General features: G+C 35.9%; 1 protein-coding gene across 5 annotated transcripts in view; it reads right to left on the bottom strand.

The window, feature by feature from the left end:
* Nucleotides 1-17,880, bottom strand: part of Ccdc181 (coiled-coil domain containing 181) — a 24,085-nt gene extending 6,205 nt beyond the window's left edge. The window contains exons 1-5 of one of the 5 annotated variants that reach the window (XM_033765666.1): nt 17,703-17,742; nt 16,082-16,234; nt 14,111-14,248; nt 11,177-12,115; nt 10,376-10,522 (exon numbers count right to left, since the gene is read on the bottom strand). In XM_033765666.1, the coding sequence (XP_033621557.1) occupies nt 10,376-10,522; nt 11,177-12,115; nt 14,111-14,224 (1,200 nt within the window). In that variant the 5' untranslated portion in view covers nt 14,225-14,248; nt 16,082-16,234; nt 17,703-17,742. The other 4 variants (XM_019208915.2, XM_010633987.3, XM_010633984.3 and 1 more) reach the window with 4 other exon arrangements.
* Between the last annotated feature and the right edge of the window lie 4,679 nt (nt 17,881-22,559).

Below are 22,559 nucleotides of genomic sequence, written 5' to 3'. Positions count from 1 at the left end.
AGGGTTCCTTTCTCCCCACAACCCCGCCAACATTTGTTATTGTGTGATTTCTTGATAGCAGCCATTCTTTGAGGGGTGAGGTGGAATCTCAGTGTTGTTTTCATCTGCATCTCTCGAATGATCAGTGATGTGGAACATTTTTTCATATATTTACTTGCTGCTTTTACTTCTTTGTCTGAGAAATGTCTGTTCATTTCAGATGCCCATTTGAATCAGGTCTTTATATTTTGCGGGGGCTGATTGTTTTGAGTTCTTTATATATTCTGGATAATAGTACTTTGTCTGAAGAGCAGCTGGTAAAACTTTTTTTTCCACATTGTAGGCTGTCTTTTAGTTCTGTTGATGGTTTCTTTTGCAGGACAGAAACTTTTTAATAACATGAGATCCCAGTTGTAGATTCTTTGTGCTAATTCCCATGCTACTGAAGATTTGTTCATAAAGTCTTTTCCTAGCCAATGTCTTCAAGAGTTCTGCCTAATTTATGTACCAGAAAATTTAGTGACTTTTTAAAATATTGAGATCTTTAATCCACTTGGATTTTAGTTTAGTGCATGGTGAAAGATAACAGTCTGGTTTTAATCTTTGGCAGGTTGAGATCCAGTTTTTCCAACACCATTTATTAAAGAGGCTATCTTGCCTCCAGTGAGGATAGTTGGCTCCTTTGTCAAAGATGAGGCAGCTGAGTACATCTGGAGTTGTTTTTGTATCTTCCAATCTATTCCACTGATCCTCAGTTCTGTTTCTTTGCCAGTACCATGCTGTTTTTATCATAGTGGCTTTGTAGTATAGTTTCAAATTGGGAATTGTTATACTCGCTACTGTGTCTCTGTTGCGTAGGATGGCTTTTACTATTCTAGGTCTTTTCTGGTTCAAAATGAATTTTTGGATTATTTTTTCTAGTTCTGTGAAATTTAGTGTTGGAATTTTAATTGGCATTGCATTGAATCTGTATAGCAGTTTTGGTAGTATGGCCATTTTCACTATGTCAATTCTTCCTACCCAGGAGCAGGGGATATCTTTCCATTTTCTTATATCCTCTTCAATCACTTTTTTCAGAGTGCTGTAGTTTTCAGTGTAGAGGTCTTTTGCTTCTTTTGTTAGATTGATTCCTAGACACTTTTTTTGGGGGGATGCTATTGTGAAAGGAATTGCTTCTGTAATTTCTCTCTCAGTGAGTCTGTTATTTGTGTACAAGAAGGCTATTAATTTTTGAGTGTTCACCTTGTACCCAGCTACTCTGCTTAGACTGTCAATTAAGTCTAGAAGTCTTCTGGTAGAACTGTTTGGGTCTTCAGTGTAAAGTATCCTATCATCAGCAAATAATGACAGTTTAACTTCTTCCTTTCCTATCTTTATTGCTTTAATTTCTTTCTCTTGTCTAATTGCTGTGGCTGTTTCCAGAACTATATCAAATAGGAGTGGTGATAGTGGGCATTCTTGTCTTATTCCTGATTTTAATGTGAAGGTTTTCAGCTTTGGGCCATTTAATATGATGTTGGCTATTGGTTTTTCAGACATAGCCTTTATTAAGTTGAGATATAGACCATCTATTCCAATTTTTTGCAGTGTTTTTATCATGAGTAGGTGTTGAATTTTGTCAAATGCTTCTGCATCTATCGAGAGGATTATATGGTTTTTGTCCTTGACTCTCTTAATATAGTGTATTACATTTATTAACTTACGTATTTTGAACCATCCTTGCATTCCTGGAATAAATCTGACTTGGTCAGGATGTATGATCTAGATGATCCTCTGTATTCTGTTTCTAGTATCTTATTAAGGATTTTGCATCTATATTCATTAAGCAGATTGGCCTGTAGTTCTCTTTTTAGTTGGGTTTTTCCCTGGTTTGGGAATCAAAATAATACTTGCTTCCAGGAATGAATTTGGAAGTACTACTTCCCTTTCAATTTCACTGAAACATTTAAAGAGCAGTGGCAGAAGTTCTTCTCTAAATGTCTTGTAAAAGTCAGCAGTGAATCCATCAGGACCTGTGCTTTTCTTTGTTAGTCAACTTTTAATTACATTTTCAATTTCATTGATTTTAATTGGGGTGTTTTAAACTTTTTTATCTTCTTCGTTCAACTTTGGTAATTCATAAGTATCTATAAATCTGTCCATTTCTTCTGTGTTTTCTATTTTATTAGAGTACAATTTCTCAAAGTAGGTATTGACAATCCTCTGGATTTCTGTTGGATCTGTTGTGACTTCACCTTTTTTGTCCCTAATTGCATGGATCTGAGCCTTTTCTTTCCTTTTTTTGATAAGGTTAGTTAAGGGTCTATTGATTTTATTTATTCTTTCAAAAACCAACTCATCGATTCATTTATTTTTTGTATCATTTTCTTAGTTTCCATTGCATTGATTTCTGCTCTAATCTTTATAATTTTCTCTCTTGTATGAGCTTTGGGTTTTCTTGCTCTTCTTTTTGCTAGGAGTTTAAGATTCATCATTAGGTTGTTTGAGCTTGCTCTGTTTTCCTAGTGTGGGCATTCAATGCTATGAATTTTCCACATAGAACCACTTTCATTTTGTCCCATAGATTACTGTATGTTTTATTGGTATTATCATTTATTTGTAAAAAATGTCTAATTTCTTCTTTAATTTCCTCTGTGACCCATTCATTGTTCAGGAGAGTGTTGTTCAATTTCCATGTGTTTGTGAAGTTCATATGGTTTCTTAAACTATTGATCTCCAGCTTGATTGCACTATGATCTGATAATATACAGAGGATAACTTTGATTCCTTTGCATTTATTCAAACCTGTTCTATGAGCTAGTATGTGGTCTATCTTGGAGAATGATCCATGTGCAGCTGAAAAGAATGTATATTCTGATTTTGATGTAATCTTGATGATAGTATTAAGTGGCATCTCGTTGGGAAGCAATTTGCCAATATCTGTCAAAATTTTATAAAGGAATGCCTAGCAATTCTAATGACTCAAAAATATCCTTCATTTAAATGTTTATATTTGCAAAATAACATAAATATAGATAATTATTGTAGGACATGTTTAACACAAGAAGTTTAGAAAAGCTGCAAATAATGATCTATCCATAATAGAAGACTATAATCTATCCATATAATGGAAGGCTTAAATACCTCCATCTACATATCAGTACGATATGATCTCTAAAATATGTTCAGTGAAAGTAAAAGTACACATCAGCATATAGTGAATGTGTTTATATTTGTGTGTGTGTGTGTGTGCGCATGCGTGTGTGCGTGTGTGTGAGATATTCCTAAGAAGAAGTACAAACACTGTTACTGATGGCTGCTACTGGAAAGGGGAATTCATGGCTGGAAAGTTGGATGAAAGAATGTATTCTTCATAATTTTTCAACTATACTATATTGCATGTATTGTCTATTGAATAAATATACTGAATACTTTTAAGTCGCTTGCAAGGGATTTAAGGTTTGAACTAAAAAAATGGGAACACTAACAAAACTAACATATTAACAAAAATAGGAAGAAAAAAGCATACATCCCAAGCCTTTAAAGGAAAATTAGAAGCTTCTTTTCTGTTCTATTAGTTTAATAAATATTTAAGAATATAAGCTTTTTTAAATATAAGGTAAATTAAAGCAGAATTTAAAAGTCTATCATCAAAATCACTTTTATATTTGACAAGGTAATAGCAAATAACTTTCTATATTGAAACAAACCAATCTGGGCATGGTGACACACACCTATAATCCCAGCACTTGGGAGGCTGAGGCAGGAGGATCACTGCGAGTTTGAGCCTGGGCTACATAGTGAGTTCCAGGCCTGTCTCAGGAAAAAAAAAAAAAAGACATTCAGATATTAAAAATTAAAAAATTGTAAAGATTAAATACGAATTACAAAAATAACTGCTAGTGGATTAAACTTGCTGGTGGAAAAAAATAAAAGCTTATGGAACCACACAGAGGGAAGCTCCATAAGTCTTTGGGGAGTTTCCTTTGGTCTTAGCAAGGAAAGGGCTGTGCATGTGTAGAGTGAGGCTATACAAGTAGAGGAGAGAACAACTGCTGAGTGATGAAAACATCAGAGGCTGCACAGTCCCAAAGACAATGGAGTTCCAGCTCAACCAGGTAGGGATATCTCATTGAGCTCATTTATCATCCACTTACAACCCTATAAAGCCCATGCTTGGGAATAAGCATTATAATCCTAGAGTAAGGACTATGCTGTAAGACTAAGAACAAAACCAGACAGACTCATCACAACAAAGCACAAAACCACATCTAATGGGATCAAGAGAATGAAACACTAATTTAACTGCCTGTTGGCACAAAATTAATATTCTTTAAAGGAAAGTAATTCAGATTCTCTACAACTAAAGATCCACGCTGTTTATCACATAATAAAAAAATCACTGGACAGGTGAGGAAACAGAAAAATGTGACACATAATCCAGAGAAGAGGTCAGGACTAGACTCAGAACTTTAGATGACACAGGCACTGGAATTTACAAAGAGGGACTTTAAAACCAGTCTAATATTTTAATGAAATTAAAGAAAAATGTAAATATAATAAATATACAGATAGGGAATTTCAGCAAAGAAATGGAAACTAAAAGAAACAAGATAAAGAAAAACAACCTAAATTCCTTGAATTTCAATAGTAGAAAATTACACAAATGTCATTCCAAAAACAAATGAAATTATGCACACTAGTAAAGAAATTAATTTTATGTAAACAGAATTTCATCGAAATGTGAAACAATAGCAATATTCTAACTATGAAATTAGATTTCCAGAAGAAGCGAAGATGGGGGTAGGACTGGAAGGAAGATATTGTGCTCCAAATTTCTCAAATCTGGTATATAACAACAGCATACAGATCCAAGAAGCTCAGCAAAACTCAAGTAAAGTAAATTCAGAGAAATCACAAACATAATGAGCTTCTGAAAACCAAAACCAGACAAATTTTAAATAAGCCAGATAAAATAGACACATTCTATATATAGGCATATAAGACTGACCTTGAATTCATTATGTAGCCCAGGCTGGTCTTGAACTCTCAGTGATCCTCCTGCCTCAACCTCCTGAGTGCTGGGATTACAGGTGTGCACCACCACACCTGGCTGAACATCATATTTAAAGTGTCCACAGAAAAAACTGTCAGCCCAAAATTTCATATGCATTAAAAAAGAGTATATGTAAAATATCACAATATATGTATGATACATTATAAGCCCTGATTTTAAAATAATGCTTAGAGGTTACTCTTAGCTTAAATGTTTATAAGAAAATAGAATAATTTTAAAACACTTGGTTAATGTATCAGAAGGCAGGAAAGGGTAAATAATGGTATTAATAAGAGATGTGACAGCTGGGGATTCAGTGGTTCCGCTGCCTGCCTTGCAAGCACAAAGACCTGAGTTCAATCCCCAGTACCAAAAAAAAAAAAAAAAAGAGAGAGAGAGATGTGACAAATAGCTAATATTAAGATGGGAGTAAATACAAATGAATTCAAACTAAAAGGAGCAGATCATAGAACTAGATCGCCCAAACACAGTCTGAGTTACTCTTTAAATATAAAGCCACAGAACAAAATGAAAATATGATAAACGATACACTACGTAAGTGGTGAGCATAAGAAAGTTGGCGTGTCATAGGAAAATGGATGCATATTGAAGACATACTTTTAAGAGAAATAAATAAGTCACACATGTGTAAATACTGAATAGTTTCTCTGGTGTGAAAAACTATAATTGTAAATAAGATCCTAATGGCATAATTGACAATGTGAAATAGGAAGAAAAGGGCTAAAGGTGTAGGGGAAGTGAGAAAGGTAGGGGAAAGGAAATAAGGGAAAAGAAAAAATATGAGAAAATGAAAAAATGGAAATAAAGTATTTGCAAATAGGGAAAGGAAGCCGGGTGTAGTAGCGCACGCCTGTAATCCCAGCACTTGGGAGGCTGAGGCAGGAGGATCACTGTGACTTCGAGACCAGCCTGGGCTACATAGTGAGTTCCAGGTCAGTCTCACTATACAGTGAGACCCTGTCTCAAAAAACCCCCCCAAAAAAAAAAAAAAAAAATAGGGAAGGGAGGGGGTGAAGGGCAGGCAGGGGTAAGGTGAAAAAATGAGAACCAAGACCTGTCATGTAAAGGTACGAGATCCCAATGATGAATGTAACTGTACTGTATACCTAAAATGTACCAATAAACTCAAGGAGAGAAAAAAAAAGTTCGTGTGACTTTATTAACATCTGACAAAATAGACTGTAAGATAAGAAGGGCATTTCATAATGTGAAAAGGAAAACAAAATCCTAAATGTATATTCATAGCTCTTTAAAATACAGTACAGGAAGCAAAACTAAACAAAACTTTAAGAGCTACAGATGAATATGCAGTGAGAGCTGGAAGTGTAACTCCACTTTTCAGGAATTCATAGAACAATTGGGGGAACAGTAAGAATACAGAATATCTAAACACCACCATCAACAAACCTGATCACGTGGATATTATTACAACCCTACATCCACATGCAGAAAACACAAGTCATGCAAGTGCTCATGGAAGGCTTACCTAGATAGACCTCATATACACATATGTTTGCCTTTGCGTACATATGCCACACATGCAACATATACACCACAGAGCAAGAGAAGCAAATTTCACCACAAAATGGAAAGACAGCCAGGTGTGGTGAAACACAACTGCAACCCCAGCATTCTACGAGACTGAGGCAGGAGGACAGCAAATATGAACGCAGCCTGGGCAACTAAGTGACTTAGCAAAGATCCTATCTCAAAATGAAAAATAATAAAAGGACTGGGTATCCACAAGGGGTGATCAAAATACACATTGAATATTTAAGTTTCAAAAATGTGTGATGACACACACATTGCCGTTGGTCCCCCTCAAAATACTCTCCTTTTTTTGAACACATATATGCCACCGTTCTTACCACTTTCTGAAGCGATTCGGAAAGTCCTCTGTACAGGGTCCGATCAAAAATAAAGAAAATGCTGCTACCAAGTGCCATCCAATGGAAAGGCAGCCTCATAAAAATATTACAGTGCGACCTTATCCACTGGACTGAACACCACTGTGACTTCTGACTCTTCCTCAAAGTTAAAAATTATTATGAAAAGTAAATGTTTTTTAATCAACTCAAGACATCTAGGTAGTCGTGGCAATGCAACTAAAGACATTCATAAAAGACTTCCAGAGCTGCTTCAGAGAGTTACAAGAAAGAATAAGTGTGTTCAAAATGAATATTTTGAGGGGGACTCATGGCAATATGGCTTCTACTGTAACAATTTTTAAAATTTAAACATTCTTTTTTATCATACCTCATAGCTTAGTTATACTAAGCTCTGAGTTATACAGAGGCCTGAGTTCAATCCCTAGTACCACAAAAAGAAGGGACGGCCATTTTTAGCTATTTCTTCCAAAAGGGTGATAAAAATTTCATCACTTAACACCTTTCACTCAATGTAAAATAGGTCATTGCACACAGTGCATATCTGCAGAAGATATTTTCTGGAAACTATAATTCATATTATATACAGTGTCTCACAGAAATAATCAACCAAATGTACTTATTGGCACAGTATACTGAAAGCAAAATTTATCAATTACCAAAGCTTCAAGTAGCAATGAAGCTCATAAAATCACTTCAACATTCTGTTAGTTTAATACAATTTCTCACTAAAATCAACTTTTGAGACTTGAAATGTTGCAAAAATAAAAACAAATAAAAAACCAGAAATTACAAAGGAAAATGTATAGCCATTGCTTTCTTGCATAAAATAGTTTGAAATAAACTATATTCAATATGGCTTATGTTTTCAGAGTCTACTACTAAGGTTATTATTTATTATTTACAAACAGAGCACAGAAAAGCACACTAAAGTATTTTTTCACTTTTACATATGCCTGATTAAAAATTATATTAGAATGAATACTATAAGGCCACAAGGCGCATCCACCATCCTCCCAGAAGCTAACAGCAATAGGGCTACAGCTGTGTTTTCCTTGATCATTGACTGAGACACAAATTCCCCTCGTCTTTTGTACCCTTAATCATGATCACTACAGCAATGTGCTGTGTTTTTCCCCTACCAAATTCTGAGTTTCCTTTCGCCCTCATAAATCTTGCCAAACATCCTCCATCGCCCTGACCTTCAAACCTCCTATCTTAGGCAAACCTTAACTCATCCCCTGGACAGCTTCTTTTCTCAAACACTAGCTACATTTTCTGCCATACTTGAAATACTTCAGTTATCAGGTAAAGAAGGTAATATTTCCTTATACCACTTTCCAAATTGTAACCCTCTATTCTTCTAAATAAACCAACCCTCCTTTAATATTTATACCACTGGGCTCTATTAATGTCGGTACTCTACCAACTTCCAGTCACCCTTGGTTCAGTGTTCATGCCGTCATGGTCCCATGTAGTGCGTATGAGCTGTTCAACAAGGGTGAGCCAATCAACATCCAGCTTCACATTCTGACTTCCTCATCTTTCCATGACTTTCTTTACAGCACTCGCCGACTCCTCTGGCCACATCCTCTTCCCCACTAACTGCTCCCTCTCTGAAATCACTAATCTGGCGTTCGTATCTCCAGTCTCAACCTCTCTCCTATCACCAGACACATTTCTCCAGCTCTACACCACTGTCACCTGGGTATTTTGCAGGTACCTCAAAGCCAACAATTTAAAAACTGAAATAATTCCCGCACGTCAGTATCTTCTCTATTGCTCCAAGGAATGGCATTATCATCTACCAAATAGCTCAAAAGCAAAACCAGTGTATTCTTTGTACATCTTCTCCCTCACACACATTACTTAAATAATTATCAGGTTCCTTCCATTAATACTTCAAAACATTTCGTGCGTCTTTCTGTCTCTACTGCTATAACTCTAACCTAATCATCATCCTTTCTCACAGACAGTTATATCTGATTTCTAATTGCTCTCCCATATCCACTCTGCCATCCCCCAATTCATGCACAGCATAGCAGTCGAAGTAACTTTGTGGGAATACATATGTGAAATACTACTCCTCTGTTTAACTTATTCCAGGTGCTTTCCGTGACAGGATGATATGACTTTCCAGATTCTCTCATATTCACCAAGTATTTCTTGTCACAAGGCATTCTTAAATGTTCTGTTAGCTTGACAGATTCCTCCCATTCATGGCCTAATTTCTACTCTAACTCCACCAAGAGTCACCTTAATTTGAAGAAAAAGACGCTCTCACTACTCAGGAATTTCTAAGAGATTAGGAGTCCGGATGAGAGTCAAAAATAAAATATTTCACAGATATACCTAGCATCTCATTGCTAAAAAATTAGAGGGGTTTAGGAGTTGTCCAGAACCAGGGGCACAGACCAATAAAAATAGTGGTTTTTTTTTTACTTTACAAACATAAGAAATCCATACTCATATATAATCATGTATATTATTAATTTGAAGAAAAAATAAGGAAACAAATCACAGTGTTACCTAGGGTATATTAAATGTACTCTTGCACATTTTTGGAGGGACTACAATTGGTATAGTAAATTTTGCTTGTTTAACTAAAAATTTGCTCTAAACATTCAAAAATCATAAGCCCTACTCTTAAGGAACTCCTACAGATTACTGGGCTCTTGCAAAGTGTATGCGTCTTCATTGCAGCACTGAATGTTGTAATATTGTAACCTATCTAAATATCCACACTGGGGAATTGTTTAAAAAAAGAAAAAAACAACAGTGATGTACCACGTATCTATTCGAAAAGAAAAAGAGATTAAAATGTAATAACCTAGAAGGATGCCCATGATGAAATGAGAAAAACACATAAAATTTGGGGCGTATAAATGGATAAAAGATGAGTGGATTAGCACCATGCCGGTAAGCTGATTATCACTAGAGACCAGCCTGAAAAGCTGAGGGCCAAGTTTTCCATTTTTACTCTCTACATACACAGAAAGCTAGTTTTGCTATAGATGGCTATTTATTTTTTCTTGGATTTTCTCTGCTTCAAATGTTTAAAATTTAATTTGGCATCATTTGTAGCTTTCCTGTAAGATCTCTGTATGTTTACTATAAAATGAGAAAAGTTAGATGTGTGTTTGTATATGCGTATCTTTGTCCATTTTGAACATTGAAGTTATGCTATCTTGAAAAAAATGAATTGGCAGCTTTCTATTTTCTGGGCTACGAAAACCTGAATAAAATAAGAATCATTTGCTTTTGACAGAGCTTCCTAGAAGCTAATAGTAAAATCATCAAAGTCATCTGCCTTTGCAGCTCTGCCAGGGATACTCTTGAACCCTTTTTCTAATTCTTCCATAGGCTCTTAGTTTGGTATATCCAGACTCCTGTTTGTGGGTAAGATCAGTTTAAGAACTGTATGGACTTCTCTGCACGGATGAGTTATACTCACTCTGCTGTTCTTGTCCTCAATTTGCTTAGCTCGCTGGATTCTCCGCATTTCTAGAAACTTTTCTCTCTTTTTTTGCAACCATGCTTTGAAAACCATGTCATTCTCTTTTTTCTTTTGTTTCTCTTCTTCTATTTTCCGTTGTTCTTCCTAGTGAAAGAGTTTAAAAAGACGTAATGAAAAATTAAGTAATACTGTATATGAGCTATCAGAATAGAGATATGTTACAACATTAAGACTTTCTGTCCTGAAACTTTCCACCTGAAAACTGTTTCTCTTTAGAAAATAGGTCTCTAAACCAGGCATAGTGGTACAGGCTTGTGATCCCAGCACTCTGGGAGACTGAGACAGGAGGACTGGAGGTTGTACCCCAGACTGGGCAACTTAGTGGCTTGATAAGAAAGCCTCAAGATAAAACATGTTGGGGATGTAGCTCAGTGAGAAAGCCCTAGGTACAAACCCCCCAGCAAACCCCCCACCCAAAGTAGACTCTGATTTACTTAGGGGGAAAAAGTTTTTCGAAGATAAGCTGTCGTAGTCACTTTTTTGCCACAGAGACACAATATCTGACACCCACTACTGAAAGGAAGAAAGGTTTATTCTGCTTCACAGTTTCAGTTGGCTTCTCCAGTTTCCTGGGGTCCCCTGTACTCTTAGCTTTATTCTCACAGCTTCACACACTGCCCTCTCCGGAGTACACAGCCCCGCCTCCCAGGCTTTCTTCTGAAATCTGGATGGATGTTTCCATAGCCCCACACCCGACTCATGCTCTACTTTCATTACAGTGCCCCCTTGTGTTCTTACTTCTCTCTTAAGCTTTTCTCTCTTCCTTTCTAGCTGTTTCTGGAGTTCTTTCTGTTGAAGGGAAAGATAGTATGTTGAGGTCATGGGAGACATATTGGCAGACTGTGTCCGATGATGAGATTTCCCATTTCCTTTATTCCTATGTGAGGTGGCAGCAGAGTGTGGACGAATCTTGGGGTTGGGTGGTGGCTGAGGGACATAAGCCAGTGGCTCTCCTGTTGATGACTGAGTAAGGTGAGTCTTTGCTGTGGGCTCTTCTTTCTTGACACCATTGATAGATGAGTTGGGAGATCTGAGTAACAACTGCTGAGGATCATTTTTGGTACTATTAGCATTACTGATGGGGGGCAAAAACCCCTGGCTCTCAATATCTTGTAAATTCAGAAGTTCAAACTTTCCATCTTTCTCTACCAGTACCTTCATATCCTTGTTTTCTTCAAAGCTTCCTTCAGTGAGAGACAGGAATACATTTTCTTGCCCTAACTCACTGGAAATACATAACTGGGATAGTTTTCCAGACATATGATTTTCATTTTCAAAATAATTTTTGTAAGTATCATTGTCTTCTAGTGGAGGAACTTCCAGATCAACTAATTTGTCCTTGAACTTAAGTTTTCGTTCCCTTTTATCATCCACCGGTTCTTGGGTCTGTAGAAGCTTGTTAGCTTGTACGATTTTCTCCTTAATATATCTGCTTACTTCCTCATCCTCTTCCTCCTCCAGGTCTTTCTGACTTTCTAGTTTGGATTCCTGAAAAGAGTTTTCACTATCTGAATCTGAGATGCGATCCAAAGACTGAATACTTGGGATAGAAATAAAGTCATTTCTTCTTGGTGAAACCTCATCCTTCAAAGACTTATCAAGGTGTTTCACGTGTTCTATTTCTGTTTCATTTTCTTTTAATTCCTGATTAATATTCTCTTCCTTCTCATAAGCCATCTAAAAAAAAAAGATAAGGTTCTATTTTTTGGCAAAATTGAGACTGTTCATTTAATATACAGACAATCCCAAGTAGAACTTTTCTGTGCATGTAGTTTAATTTATAGTTGGAAATATTTAAGTGCTTCTTGCTTATACTGCACTCATGATATTCTGATTTATATTTATTAGTGCTCCAAGGGTAACACATACGACACCAGTCAGGGAAAATGTAACTCTACCTATGAATTTGATGTTGCTAAGTGCTACACTGGTATTTTAAAAAACAATTTTTTGTGCTGGTGCATCAAAAGTAACTATAAATAACACACTATTATTTTAATGTCTCTCTCCCTATTGAAGTTTCCTCCCTTTTTATTTTCAGAACAGTGTTTTAAAATGTTTCCTCTTTATAACATCTGCATTCTTCACAAATGCATCTTCCTCCCCACACCAATACGAGGACAAGTCTTTTGGTCAAGTCCTACTCACTTGAGGTAAAAAATGATTAAAAGAATTATTTCAGACTAGTACCGTTGCTAACATCCTCAAGACCTATATCCAAATTCCAGGTCAATTTTTTACTCTCAGATAGATTTTCCTTCCTCAACCCTCCTCAGAGGCTTCAATAACCCATACTAACCACTATCAAATAACTTAGCCTTACAGGTAAAAAATTTTAATCCCAAAAATCCTATGCATCACAAAACTCTGCTCCACACCTGTTGATGCTACCTCAAGGATCCTTTCCTAGCATCTCTCCCATACACATGCAACTTCGTTTATGTAACATTTCACCCCTGTGATATGTAATTTTTTTCTCTTTTTCAATTCTTTCCTTCCTAATGTAGTTCTACAGCAGCTACTACAGGAGCTGCTCATTTCAACTCAAAATTGCTTTCCTCCTTTATTTTCCCTCAGGTCAACTTTTCTGACAGCTTTTACTTCCTAGCTTGCAAAACACGCTAGGTATCTAATCAGCAAATAAACGTGGCCCATTAAAATGACTGCTAAAGAAAGACAATTTAATTAAGATCTCTGCACTGACTTTTTTTAAAGCCTTGATTCTGTGGTCCATTTCTACAGTATCCATCTATTAATTCTCCTTTGGCTTTCTGTTTTCTTTTTAAAACCCATCTTTTACGAAGAAATCTTCCCCTGGTGCTCTTCCTCATTTCAACTCATCTCTTTTGCTCTCCAGCTTCAAAGAAAGTGGTTGTCATAATCATGCATTGAAATGTTATAAGAGTCAAGAAAGCACTTTGTTTTTTTATCCCTATCCTATCCCCAGCCCTGAACATACAGCCTCTGATATAAAGGAGGGGCTCATTATGTTTGCTGAGTGAATTGAAAAGTCAAACTAAGAATCACTGTTATTAGGTGACAAGAGGGTTAAAACTGTCAGCACCAAACTTCTTCTTTTTTTTTTTTGGTTTTTTGAGACAGGGTCTCACTGTATAGTTGAGACTGACCTGGAACTCACTATGTAGCCCAGGCTGGTCTCAAATTCACAGCAATCCTCCTGCCTCAGCCTCCTGAGTGCTGGGATTACAGGCGTGTGCCACCATGCCCAGCAACCAAACTTCTTTGACAACACACTTCTGCCCCTCACAAACTAGAATGTCATGAGGTACTGTAGTAATGAGGACTAAACATAGCACAAGGATTTTACCAAAGTTCAAAGACAGTAGGAATTTGCTGTAATTTTTTAAACTTTTGATCAATAAATCATAATTTTATTATTTTTAATATTATTTAGATTATAATTGTATAATGATTATCTTAGCTTTTAATGCTAATTTAATCATTGTTATCATACCAACGCCATGCCTTAGATGCAACATTTAAACTCTTTATGCATCAGTTCTCATCTGTAAGATGAGGAAGATCATATTTGTCCAATGTACACTGAAGGAATTTTATGTTTAGATGAGATAACATATGTGAAAACTTTCAATACTGCAAAGCACTTTCCTAATGTAATTATTATAAATGCCTCTGGCAATTCATATATACCTCTATTATGTTGGCATCAATTTCTTTTTCATTAATTAACCACTCGAGGTCCTTTTCAAAGTCATCTTCATATTCTCCAGTTTCTTTTGAATCAGTTTCTTTATTTTCATTCATTTTCAGTTTGTTAAAGAATAATTGCTGTAGTATTTTAAAAGATAAATTATACATTAAATCTATGCTACAGGTAGAACAGAGATTAATGTTGAAGGTGATTAACACATTAAAAACAACATGCAACTCTCAAAATAAGCATGTATTTGTGTACACCCTAAAATAAAAGCCTTGGAATGGCAAGACACTTCTACAAGTGGACATTTCTAACAACCGTGCCATCCCCCACCAACTCCCAAATTGCTTTTCCACAAGGAAACTTTAAAAAAGCAAATGAGAAGACCATCTGAGGCTTAGAAAAGGATTTCCCACATCCCTTGCCAGTTATTAAAACTCTCACCCAGTCAGAGTAAATGACTCCATTTGTAAAGGTTTACTTACATTTGCAATATTGAAATAAAATATGAGCGTACCTCCATTTGTAAAGGTTTACTTACATTTGCAATATTGAAATAAAATATGAGCGTACCATTTCCTATCTTCAGTTTCCCAATCCTTCTCATAATTTGTATAGTGTAATCATGCGTGGTCTCATAACTTTTTCCCCCATTAAGTTTATTGGCACATTTAAAGCAAATAATACAGTCACATTTATCACTGGGATCTTGTACCTTTACATGATATGTCTTGGTCCTTGTTTTTTCCCCATACCCCTCCCTCCTTTCACCCCTTCCACCCCTCCCTATTTACAAAGACTTTATTTCCATTTTTTCCCTTTTGTACATTTTTTCTTTTCCTTTCCCCCTTCATAACTTTTAATAAGTAATGACTGATTCTTAACTATAGTGAATTGTTGTTCAACCCAGAAAATAATTTTTCTTAAAGAAAAAATCCTTTGACACCTAGCATTATCAAGAAGACAGTGATAAAGAGGAATGTCAGATGAAAGATAATAAATATTTGCTAAAATAGTAAGTAAATTCAGTCATTTTACAAAGAACTAAGCTAATGTTATCCTTAAGTTGATGTCAGTTTCTAGCCCTGGTAACTTTTCAAACAAATGAAGCATAAAAATCTTTCTGTACATGTGTGTTAGCATACACACACACACACACACACACACACACATATTATAAACGAGGTAAACATTTAAAAACACTTATTATAGATTCCCATATATGTTCCTGTAAGAATTTATAAAATGGACCTATGCTTTTGCAGTGGGGCTTGTCTTCCAGAAAAGACAAAGCTAAAGAAAATTAAAATGTAAATAATTGAAATAAAAATACATATGAAAAATAAAAATATAAATGAAGAATAAAAAGTGATTAATTCTATAAAAATTATTAATTATTCAAATTGATTAGCCAACTGGGTCATTATTTCTAAAACACTACTTGGACTGTAATTCCTCTCAGATATTTCTTTTAAACTAAAAATACAAAATGGGTCTCTTAAAAGACTCAAAACTAATGCTTCTAATTTAGTTTCTAAATTAGAGGATGAGGGCAATAATCTTTTTATTTTTTTTAATTTTTGCACTGCTGGTGATTGAACCCAGCGCACCGAGCCTGATAGGCAAGTGTTCTACCACTAAGCTATTTTTTGTTTTGTTTTGTTTTTCGATCCAAGGTCTAAGATGCCCAGGCTGGCCTTGCACTTGTGATTCTTTTGCCTCAGACTCTTAAGCAGTTGGCATTATATGTGTGCACCATCTCTTCCAGCAAGAGCAACAGTACTCTGAGGCAACCTGGTAAAGCCAAATCAATATTTCCAAGTGAGTTTACTTGCCATTGCCTAGCTGCAAGGCAGGCTAAATCACGTTGGCTATATGCCTGCCAACCTACCAGTTAAAAATAAACACACCATGAATGACGGACATATAACAAACTAAAACTCATTGTAATCTAAAATACTTACATCAACAACTCTATTTTTTCACACTCCCAATGCCTTGGGATAAAAAATTTTCTTTTCAGACCAAAGATCTTGAGATTTATTATTTTAAGATGCATAAGACCGAGGCAGGAGGATGGTAAGTGAGAACCCAGTGAGGAACTTGGTGACATCAGACTGTCTCAAAATAGAAAATGAAAAAGGGCTGGAAATGTAGCTCAGTATGAAGGCTCTGGGTTCAATCCCCAGTACCACAAAAAGAAAATAAATAGTTAAAGTACTATTAGGACAAAGTCCTTAATGTTTTATTTTAAGTTTATAATAAATATAGTTCTAAAGCTAATAAGTAAATGGTTTCCTAAGGACTTTGGTAAACATGCTTCATTATTTACAAATAATCCCACCCAGGTGAAAATCCAAGTATAAAACTAAAACACAGAATCAATATAATAGAAAATGTAATGATTACAAATTAAACATATTAGGCGTTATTAAGTGGTACCCGTGTTACAAGTCAAGAGACAAAACACTGTTAAAGTGACTCTGAGGGGTAAAATGAAGCTGCCTCAAATAGGAAGTTATTCTATTTCCGTAACTTCAAAAAGCCCTCATGACTGGTTCTCAAGTAAACAAAAAAACATAAATCATAAACTCTTGTTACCAAGTCCCTTAAGCCTTTTCAAATGCGTCACAGGCTATTAGACTCCTTTAAGTCTTTTAATCTTCATCCCCAGGAGACTGTCCATAAGGTACACAGTCAACATGCTGGAACCAAAGCACCACTTCTACCAAATTACTTAACACTTCTTTCCACTGGGAGGGAGTTTCATACACTCAAATCCCAACATTTATCATCAGTAAAAAATCTAGATAAGTGGCTCAGACCAGGTCCACCCTATTCACAGGCAACTGTAGTAAGCGACTGAAATTAATTCCTTCCTCCTAAGTGTGGACACAACCTGTGTGGGTAAATGACATCACAACTTTCAGTGGGAGTCACAGCCAGGTCCATATGTATACATAATTTTGATAACTTTCATCCAATACTCAGAATATTCAAAAATATTTTCATCTAATTTATTGGCTCCATTCTTACCTCATGTACCTCTAAACGTATGTTTAAAAACCAAGAACTGAAAGGACACTGAGGTGAAATGTCACTCAACATAAGTGCTTCCGCAAAAACAAAGTACAATACTTAAGCAAAAATCCCTAACCTGAAACCATCACGCCCAGTTGTCCTGATGCATCCTGCCAAGACCGTGATCCCACGAGCTCATTTTTTAAAATCACGAATTATGACCATACACTACATTGTAGAAGCACTGGTTGATGTGACTTTGTATTAGTGTTCCAAGGTACCATCGACTAAATGACTACCAGAGCCTCCTGCTGGACGCTAATGTTTCTGAGTGGGACTCCCCGCCCCACCCCTCACACCCCCATGAAATTATTACCTCTCACGTTCGAGAACCCTGAGAGGGGACAGAATATGATACAATTTTGGACCGTCTATGCTGCCCTGGGAGGGGTTTCCCTGATACACAGTGAAGCCCAGCGGGCAAAGGACAAAACTGGGCTCTGTGGATCCTGGATCTGATCCTCACACCAGACACGCGTCCCTCGACCCTCTCCCCACACATACATTTCCGCAACATCCTTCCCTTCTCTCCCTCTAGACCCCCTCCTGCCTGTGTGAGATGCGACGGCTGGGGTCACAGAGATGGCCGAGGGAGCTCTTCTGCCCTTGTATTTCTGAGCTCTGACCCGGAGGCAAAGGAAACCCTGGCGCTGCCATGACAACGGCGTCTCTCCGCGTCCTCCATCCGGGCCCCCTCCCGCGCATGCGCAGATAACAGTTTGAGGACCCTGATACGCGCAGGCTCCTTCTCTGGCCAGATGAACTGCTAGTGCGGGCTGCGACCAAGGAGACCGCCGAGCGTTATACGCGGATGTTCGCCGCCGTTATTTAGGGACTGCCGAAGCAGGATCACTGTCTTGGTTGTGAGTTTTCCCACCTGTAGAGAACTCTGGCCAGATTTGGAATTTGTAAGGACAACTTCTGAAACTACAGTATTTTTAGGTCATTTCACCGCTCACAAAGTAGTTTACAGTTTTCACTAGTAGATAAGCAAATTGTTTACGAATTAGTATACTTTTTGACCCACAGCTTTATGAAAAAAATAAAAACCAAGCCTTTGTTTACTCAAGAGAATTGACAAAGAAAATCGGATTTTTTTGTTCTGATTTCAACTTTATCAAAACGATCAATTACATTTTTCACAAATCCTCCCAAAATGTCCGTATGTATAAAGGGGAGTAAAATAATTTTAAATTGTGAGCGATGACAGAATTTCAGGCGCTATCCATTTTTGGACAGACAAAAATTGGCAGAAGTGAAAATATTTTCTTATGACAGTTTAGAATGTTCAGATTATTTTAAAATTCTTTAATTCCTATCACTTAGTACGATGAAGCATACCTTTACTCCAAAGAGAAGCAACACACCCATAAATATTTTAAGTATTCTCAAATTTTTAGAGTAGATTAAGTTTATAAAAAGTGTGAAGGTTAAGATGAATTAAATGCTGAGTGCACTTCCTAGCCACGAATAGAATTTCATAGTTATATTGACCGAATGGTTTCTCTTGCTTCTGGACCCACTCTTGGGCCAGACACCTGAGAAAGACAAAAAAAGATTATTGACTGTTAAAAGAAATTTTGTCAAATCTCCTTTAGTGAATGTAGAATTACTACTAAAGCTTGAAGTAGACCGTAGGTTTCAAAATTTTTAGTGTTTTTTCCTCAGACCACACCTTCCTACCAAAATGGAACATAAGTGTTTTTGTAAATATTGATAGATGACACAAGACGATGAACCTGAAAGCAGATACGTCATGAAAAAGCTAAACACAAAGGACCTCAGGTGCTAAGTTCCATTTGTATGAAATTTCCAGAAGAGGCAACACTATAGAGACACAAAGCAGGTTAGTAATTGCCTTGGGCTGAGGCAGTGGAGTGGTTATACAGTATGGTGAAGGGGGTGAAGGGAGGATGGGGTTATGGGGAAAAAAATAAGAGCCAAGACATACCTTGTAAAGGTACAAGATCCCAGTGATGAATGTAACTGTATTGGTTGCTTTAAAAGTACCAATAAACTCAATGGTGAAAAACTTCAGGATACATGAGGCAATGGAACAAGACTATGATTTTATTTGTAATTCTTTTTACTTTAAAGCTATCTGAAGCAAAAATAGCAAAATAGTAAACTCTATAAAGCTGTAAAAAAAGAGGACATACTGTAAATAGATGACTACTAGAAGGTGATTTGTATATTATATGAATTATATATCAACAAAAAAGATGTTACAAGAACGTAATTAAGTAGTAGGCAAGCCATGAGTACAGAGCTGAAAATACTTAGAAAATGAACTTTCCATGATAGCTAACTCATGAAATATTTTGATTTCTAAATTTAGTTTCTCCTCTGTAACATAGTGAATATTTTCCTTTAAGATTGTGAGGATTGAGCTGAATCATGTGTTTAGTTCTTGCATGATGTATATATACAAACTGTGAACAAAAGTTGACTTACCATTACACAGTTTTTCAAAAGGATGAAAGTAGGTTCTAAAATCTTGATAATCCAGAATTTCAATTAAACATTTAAAATTATGTGAGCATTCTACAAGAAGTTTTTCCTATATCAGTATTTTAATTTGTAAATATCTAAATGTTAGTTTACCAATTTCAAAGAACATGTCTGTTAAGCATTCAAATAGGTTCCTTATTTTATATAACTGGGCAGTAAAGGTAAAATGAGTAGCGTATTAAAATCAGAAAAAAAGGGCTGGGGATTTAGCTCAGTGGTGCCACTTCCTGCCTCCTAAGCACAAGGTCCGGAGTTTGATCCTCAGCATCAAAAATAAATAAAAGTCAGAAAAAAAAAGATCTCGCTTCAATGATAGAGTTCCAGTTCTCTCAGCCACCTACCTGTAAACAAAAACAAGTGAAAAAACGCCTGGAGGAAATAATACAAGGCTATTTCGCCCTTTGAGAGCTAAGTTTGACCAGTTTATAGGACTTTCACAGACCTTTAGCTTACATTAGTCTCATACACTCAGATAATCTGTAGTCCCAGCTCAGAAATTGTAATGTGATCTTTCTTTCTTTTTTTTTTTTTTCTTTGTTTCCAATTCTGGGAATTGAACCAGGGCCTTGTCCCTGCCAGGCAGGTGCTGCTGAGCTACAACCCTGAACCTGTAATGTGATCATTTGAAGGAATGAGTAGAGAACAAAGGGGATGTTAAAAGTAGGTGTGGGCTGGGGATTTAGCTCGGTGGCACCGCACCTGCCTCACAAGCTCAAGGTCCTGAATTTGATCCCCAATACCACCCACCCCCAAAAATTAAGGAAATGTAAGACCATGATGATTTAAGAAGAACCAATTGCATAAAGAAAAGGAGGTTGTTTTCTGTTCAAGATCTTTCACTTACATTTACCTTGCGCTTGTGAGGCAGTCGCGTTGCCACTGAGCTAAATGCCTACTAATGCTAGTTATCAATAAATGTATTTCAATGATAGGCAGAACAGATAAATCAGCTATACTTATGTACTGCATATGCAAATAATGTTTTCTCTCTCTACAGCTAATTATTAGTTATAATAATAAATTTTAATGTGCATATTCTCAAATAAGAGCCCAGAAATATTCCTTCAATTTTGTCATTATTCATTATACATTATATAGAAATATATAAGGGCACAATACGAGGAAAAGGATGTAAAATTGAGCAACTCTCCACATATATGTGTTTTGAATGGTTTGACTTAGAAAAGCCAATATTCAGTTTAAGGGACCAAGTGGAAAAATTAATTGGGTTGAGTGCTAAGAATTTAGAAGATATGGCCACACATGTCCCTAAAAAAACTGTTCAAAACTAGAAAATATTCAGATTTTTCACAGTCAAAACATTTTAGATCACTCAATAGTTTTCAGCACTTGTGTGTCCTACATACTTAAAATTTATCATTGAAATAATATATTCCCTGGAAGTCAATCACCTATAGTCTCATTGTGGAAAAACAAAAACAAAAACAAAAAGCACAAAAGACTTGAAAACAGTAATACAAATCTATTACAAAGTTTGTGAGTCTCTCTGTTTTACTTTACCCTAATAAGCTCAGATTTCTTAGTTCCCAGTCCAGAAATTAGAATGTGATAATTTAAAAGGAGCAGAAAGAAAATAGATGGGATGTTTGTGAGTTATTTTTCTGATTTTTTATACCTATACATTCTACCTTTAATATTCATTATTTACAGGACACGAGGACTTTAGAATATCTGTTTTTGAAACAGATATGTTAACATTGAGATATTTTTAAAATTAAACAACTTTGATATTATAAGGAATATTATCTTTAAAAGCTCAAAAATCTATTGCCTTTAATGAAGAGAGCTCATCTGGTAGAGAAAGAAAATAATAATTTTTAAAAATGACCAAGTATATGATAAAACCTTATTTGTAGAAGAACAAGGATAAGAATTATGGATTTCTTTTTAGAGACCATAAAAACAAGGATAAAGAGGAATGAAATATTTAAAGAATTCATTTATATTCCTTCTGATAGTTTTCCTGTCTTAATATAGATCTAAGTTTCTGACCTATGTAGTTTTCCTTTGGAGAGCAAAGACCTTCCTTTAACAGTTCTTGCAGAGCGATTCTGCTTATAATGAATACCTTTGGTTTTTGCTTTTCTTACAAAGTCTGTATCTCTTTCCATTATGCAGGATAATTTCCCTGGATATATAATTCTAGGTTGATGCTTTATTCAGTAATTTAAATATTTTATTCTTCTTTATCTTTGCTTTTATGGTCTCTAAAAAGAAATCTACAATTCTTATCCTTGTTCTTCTACAAATAAGGTTTTCCCCCACATGAAACTTTGAAGATTTTTTTGTCTTTGGTTTCCTGAAATTTGAATATGATATGCCCAGGTGTAGATTTTTTTATTTACTCGTGATTTGCTGTCATTCACTTTAGAAAGTCTTGAGGCTATTATTTCAAATATTTTCTCTGTTTTTTTCACTAATCTTCCTTTTAGTATTCTAGTTACATGTATGTTGCAACTTTTTAAAAATGTCTCATGGATTTTCAGTAGTTGGGTGTTCTCAGTTTTTTCCATTTATCTTTCTCTTTGTCTTTCAGTTTGGGAGGGTTTTGAACCTATCTATTTTAGCTTAGTGGTTCTTCATTCTGCTGTGTTCAGTGCCCTGATAACCTCTTCAGAGATATTCTTCATTTCTGTTAGAGTACTGTTGATGTCTAACATTTTCTTTTGATCTTAGAGTTTCCATTTCTCTTCTTACATTATCCATCTGCTCATTCATGTTGTCTAGCTTTTTATTACACCCTTCTGCACATTAACCATCAAGTCCCAGTGTGGTAATTCCAATATTTGTGTCACATCTGGGTATGGTACTGCTTTATCTCTTCAAGCT

The sequence above is a fragment of the Fukomys damarensis genome, unplaced genomic scaffold (genome assembly GCF_012274545.1).
Source record: "Fukomys damarensis isolate Sample0158 unplaced genomic scaffold, DMR_v1.0_HiC HiC_scaffold_19, whole genome shotgun sequence".
NCBI classification, from domain to species: Eukaryota; Metazoa; Chordata; class Mammalia; order Rodentia; family Bathyergidae; genus Fukomys; species Fukomys damarensis.
The sequence above is the reverse complement of the archived record's forward strand: the minus strand, read 5'-3'. Positions and strand labels throughout refer to the sequence as shown.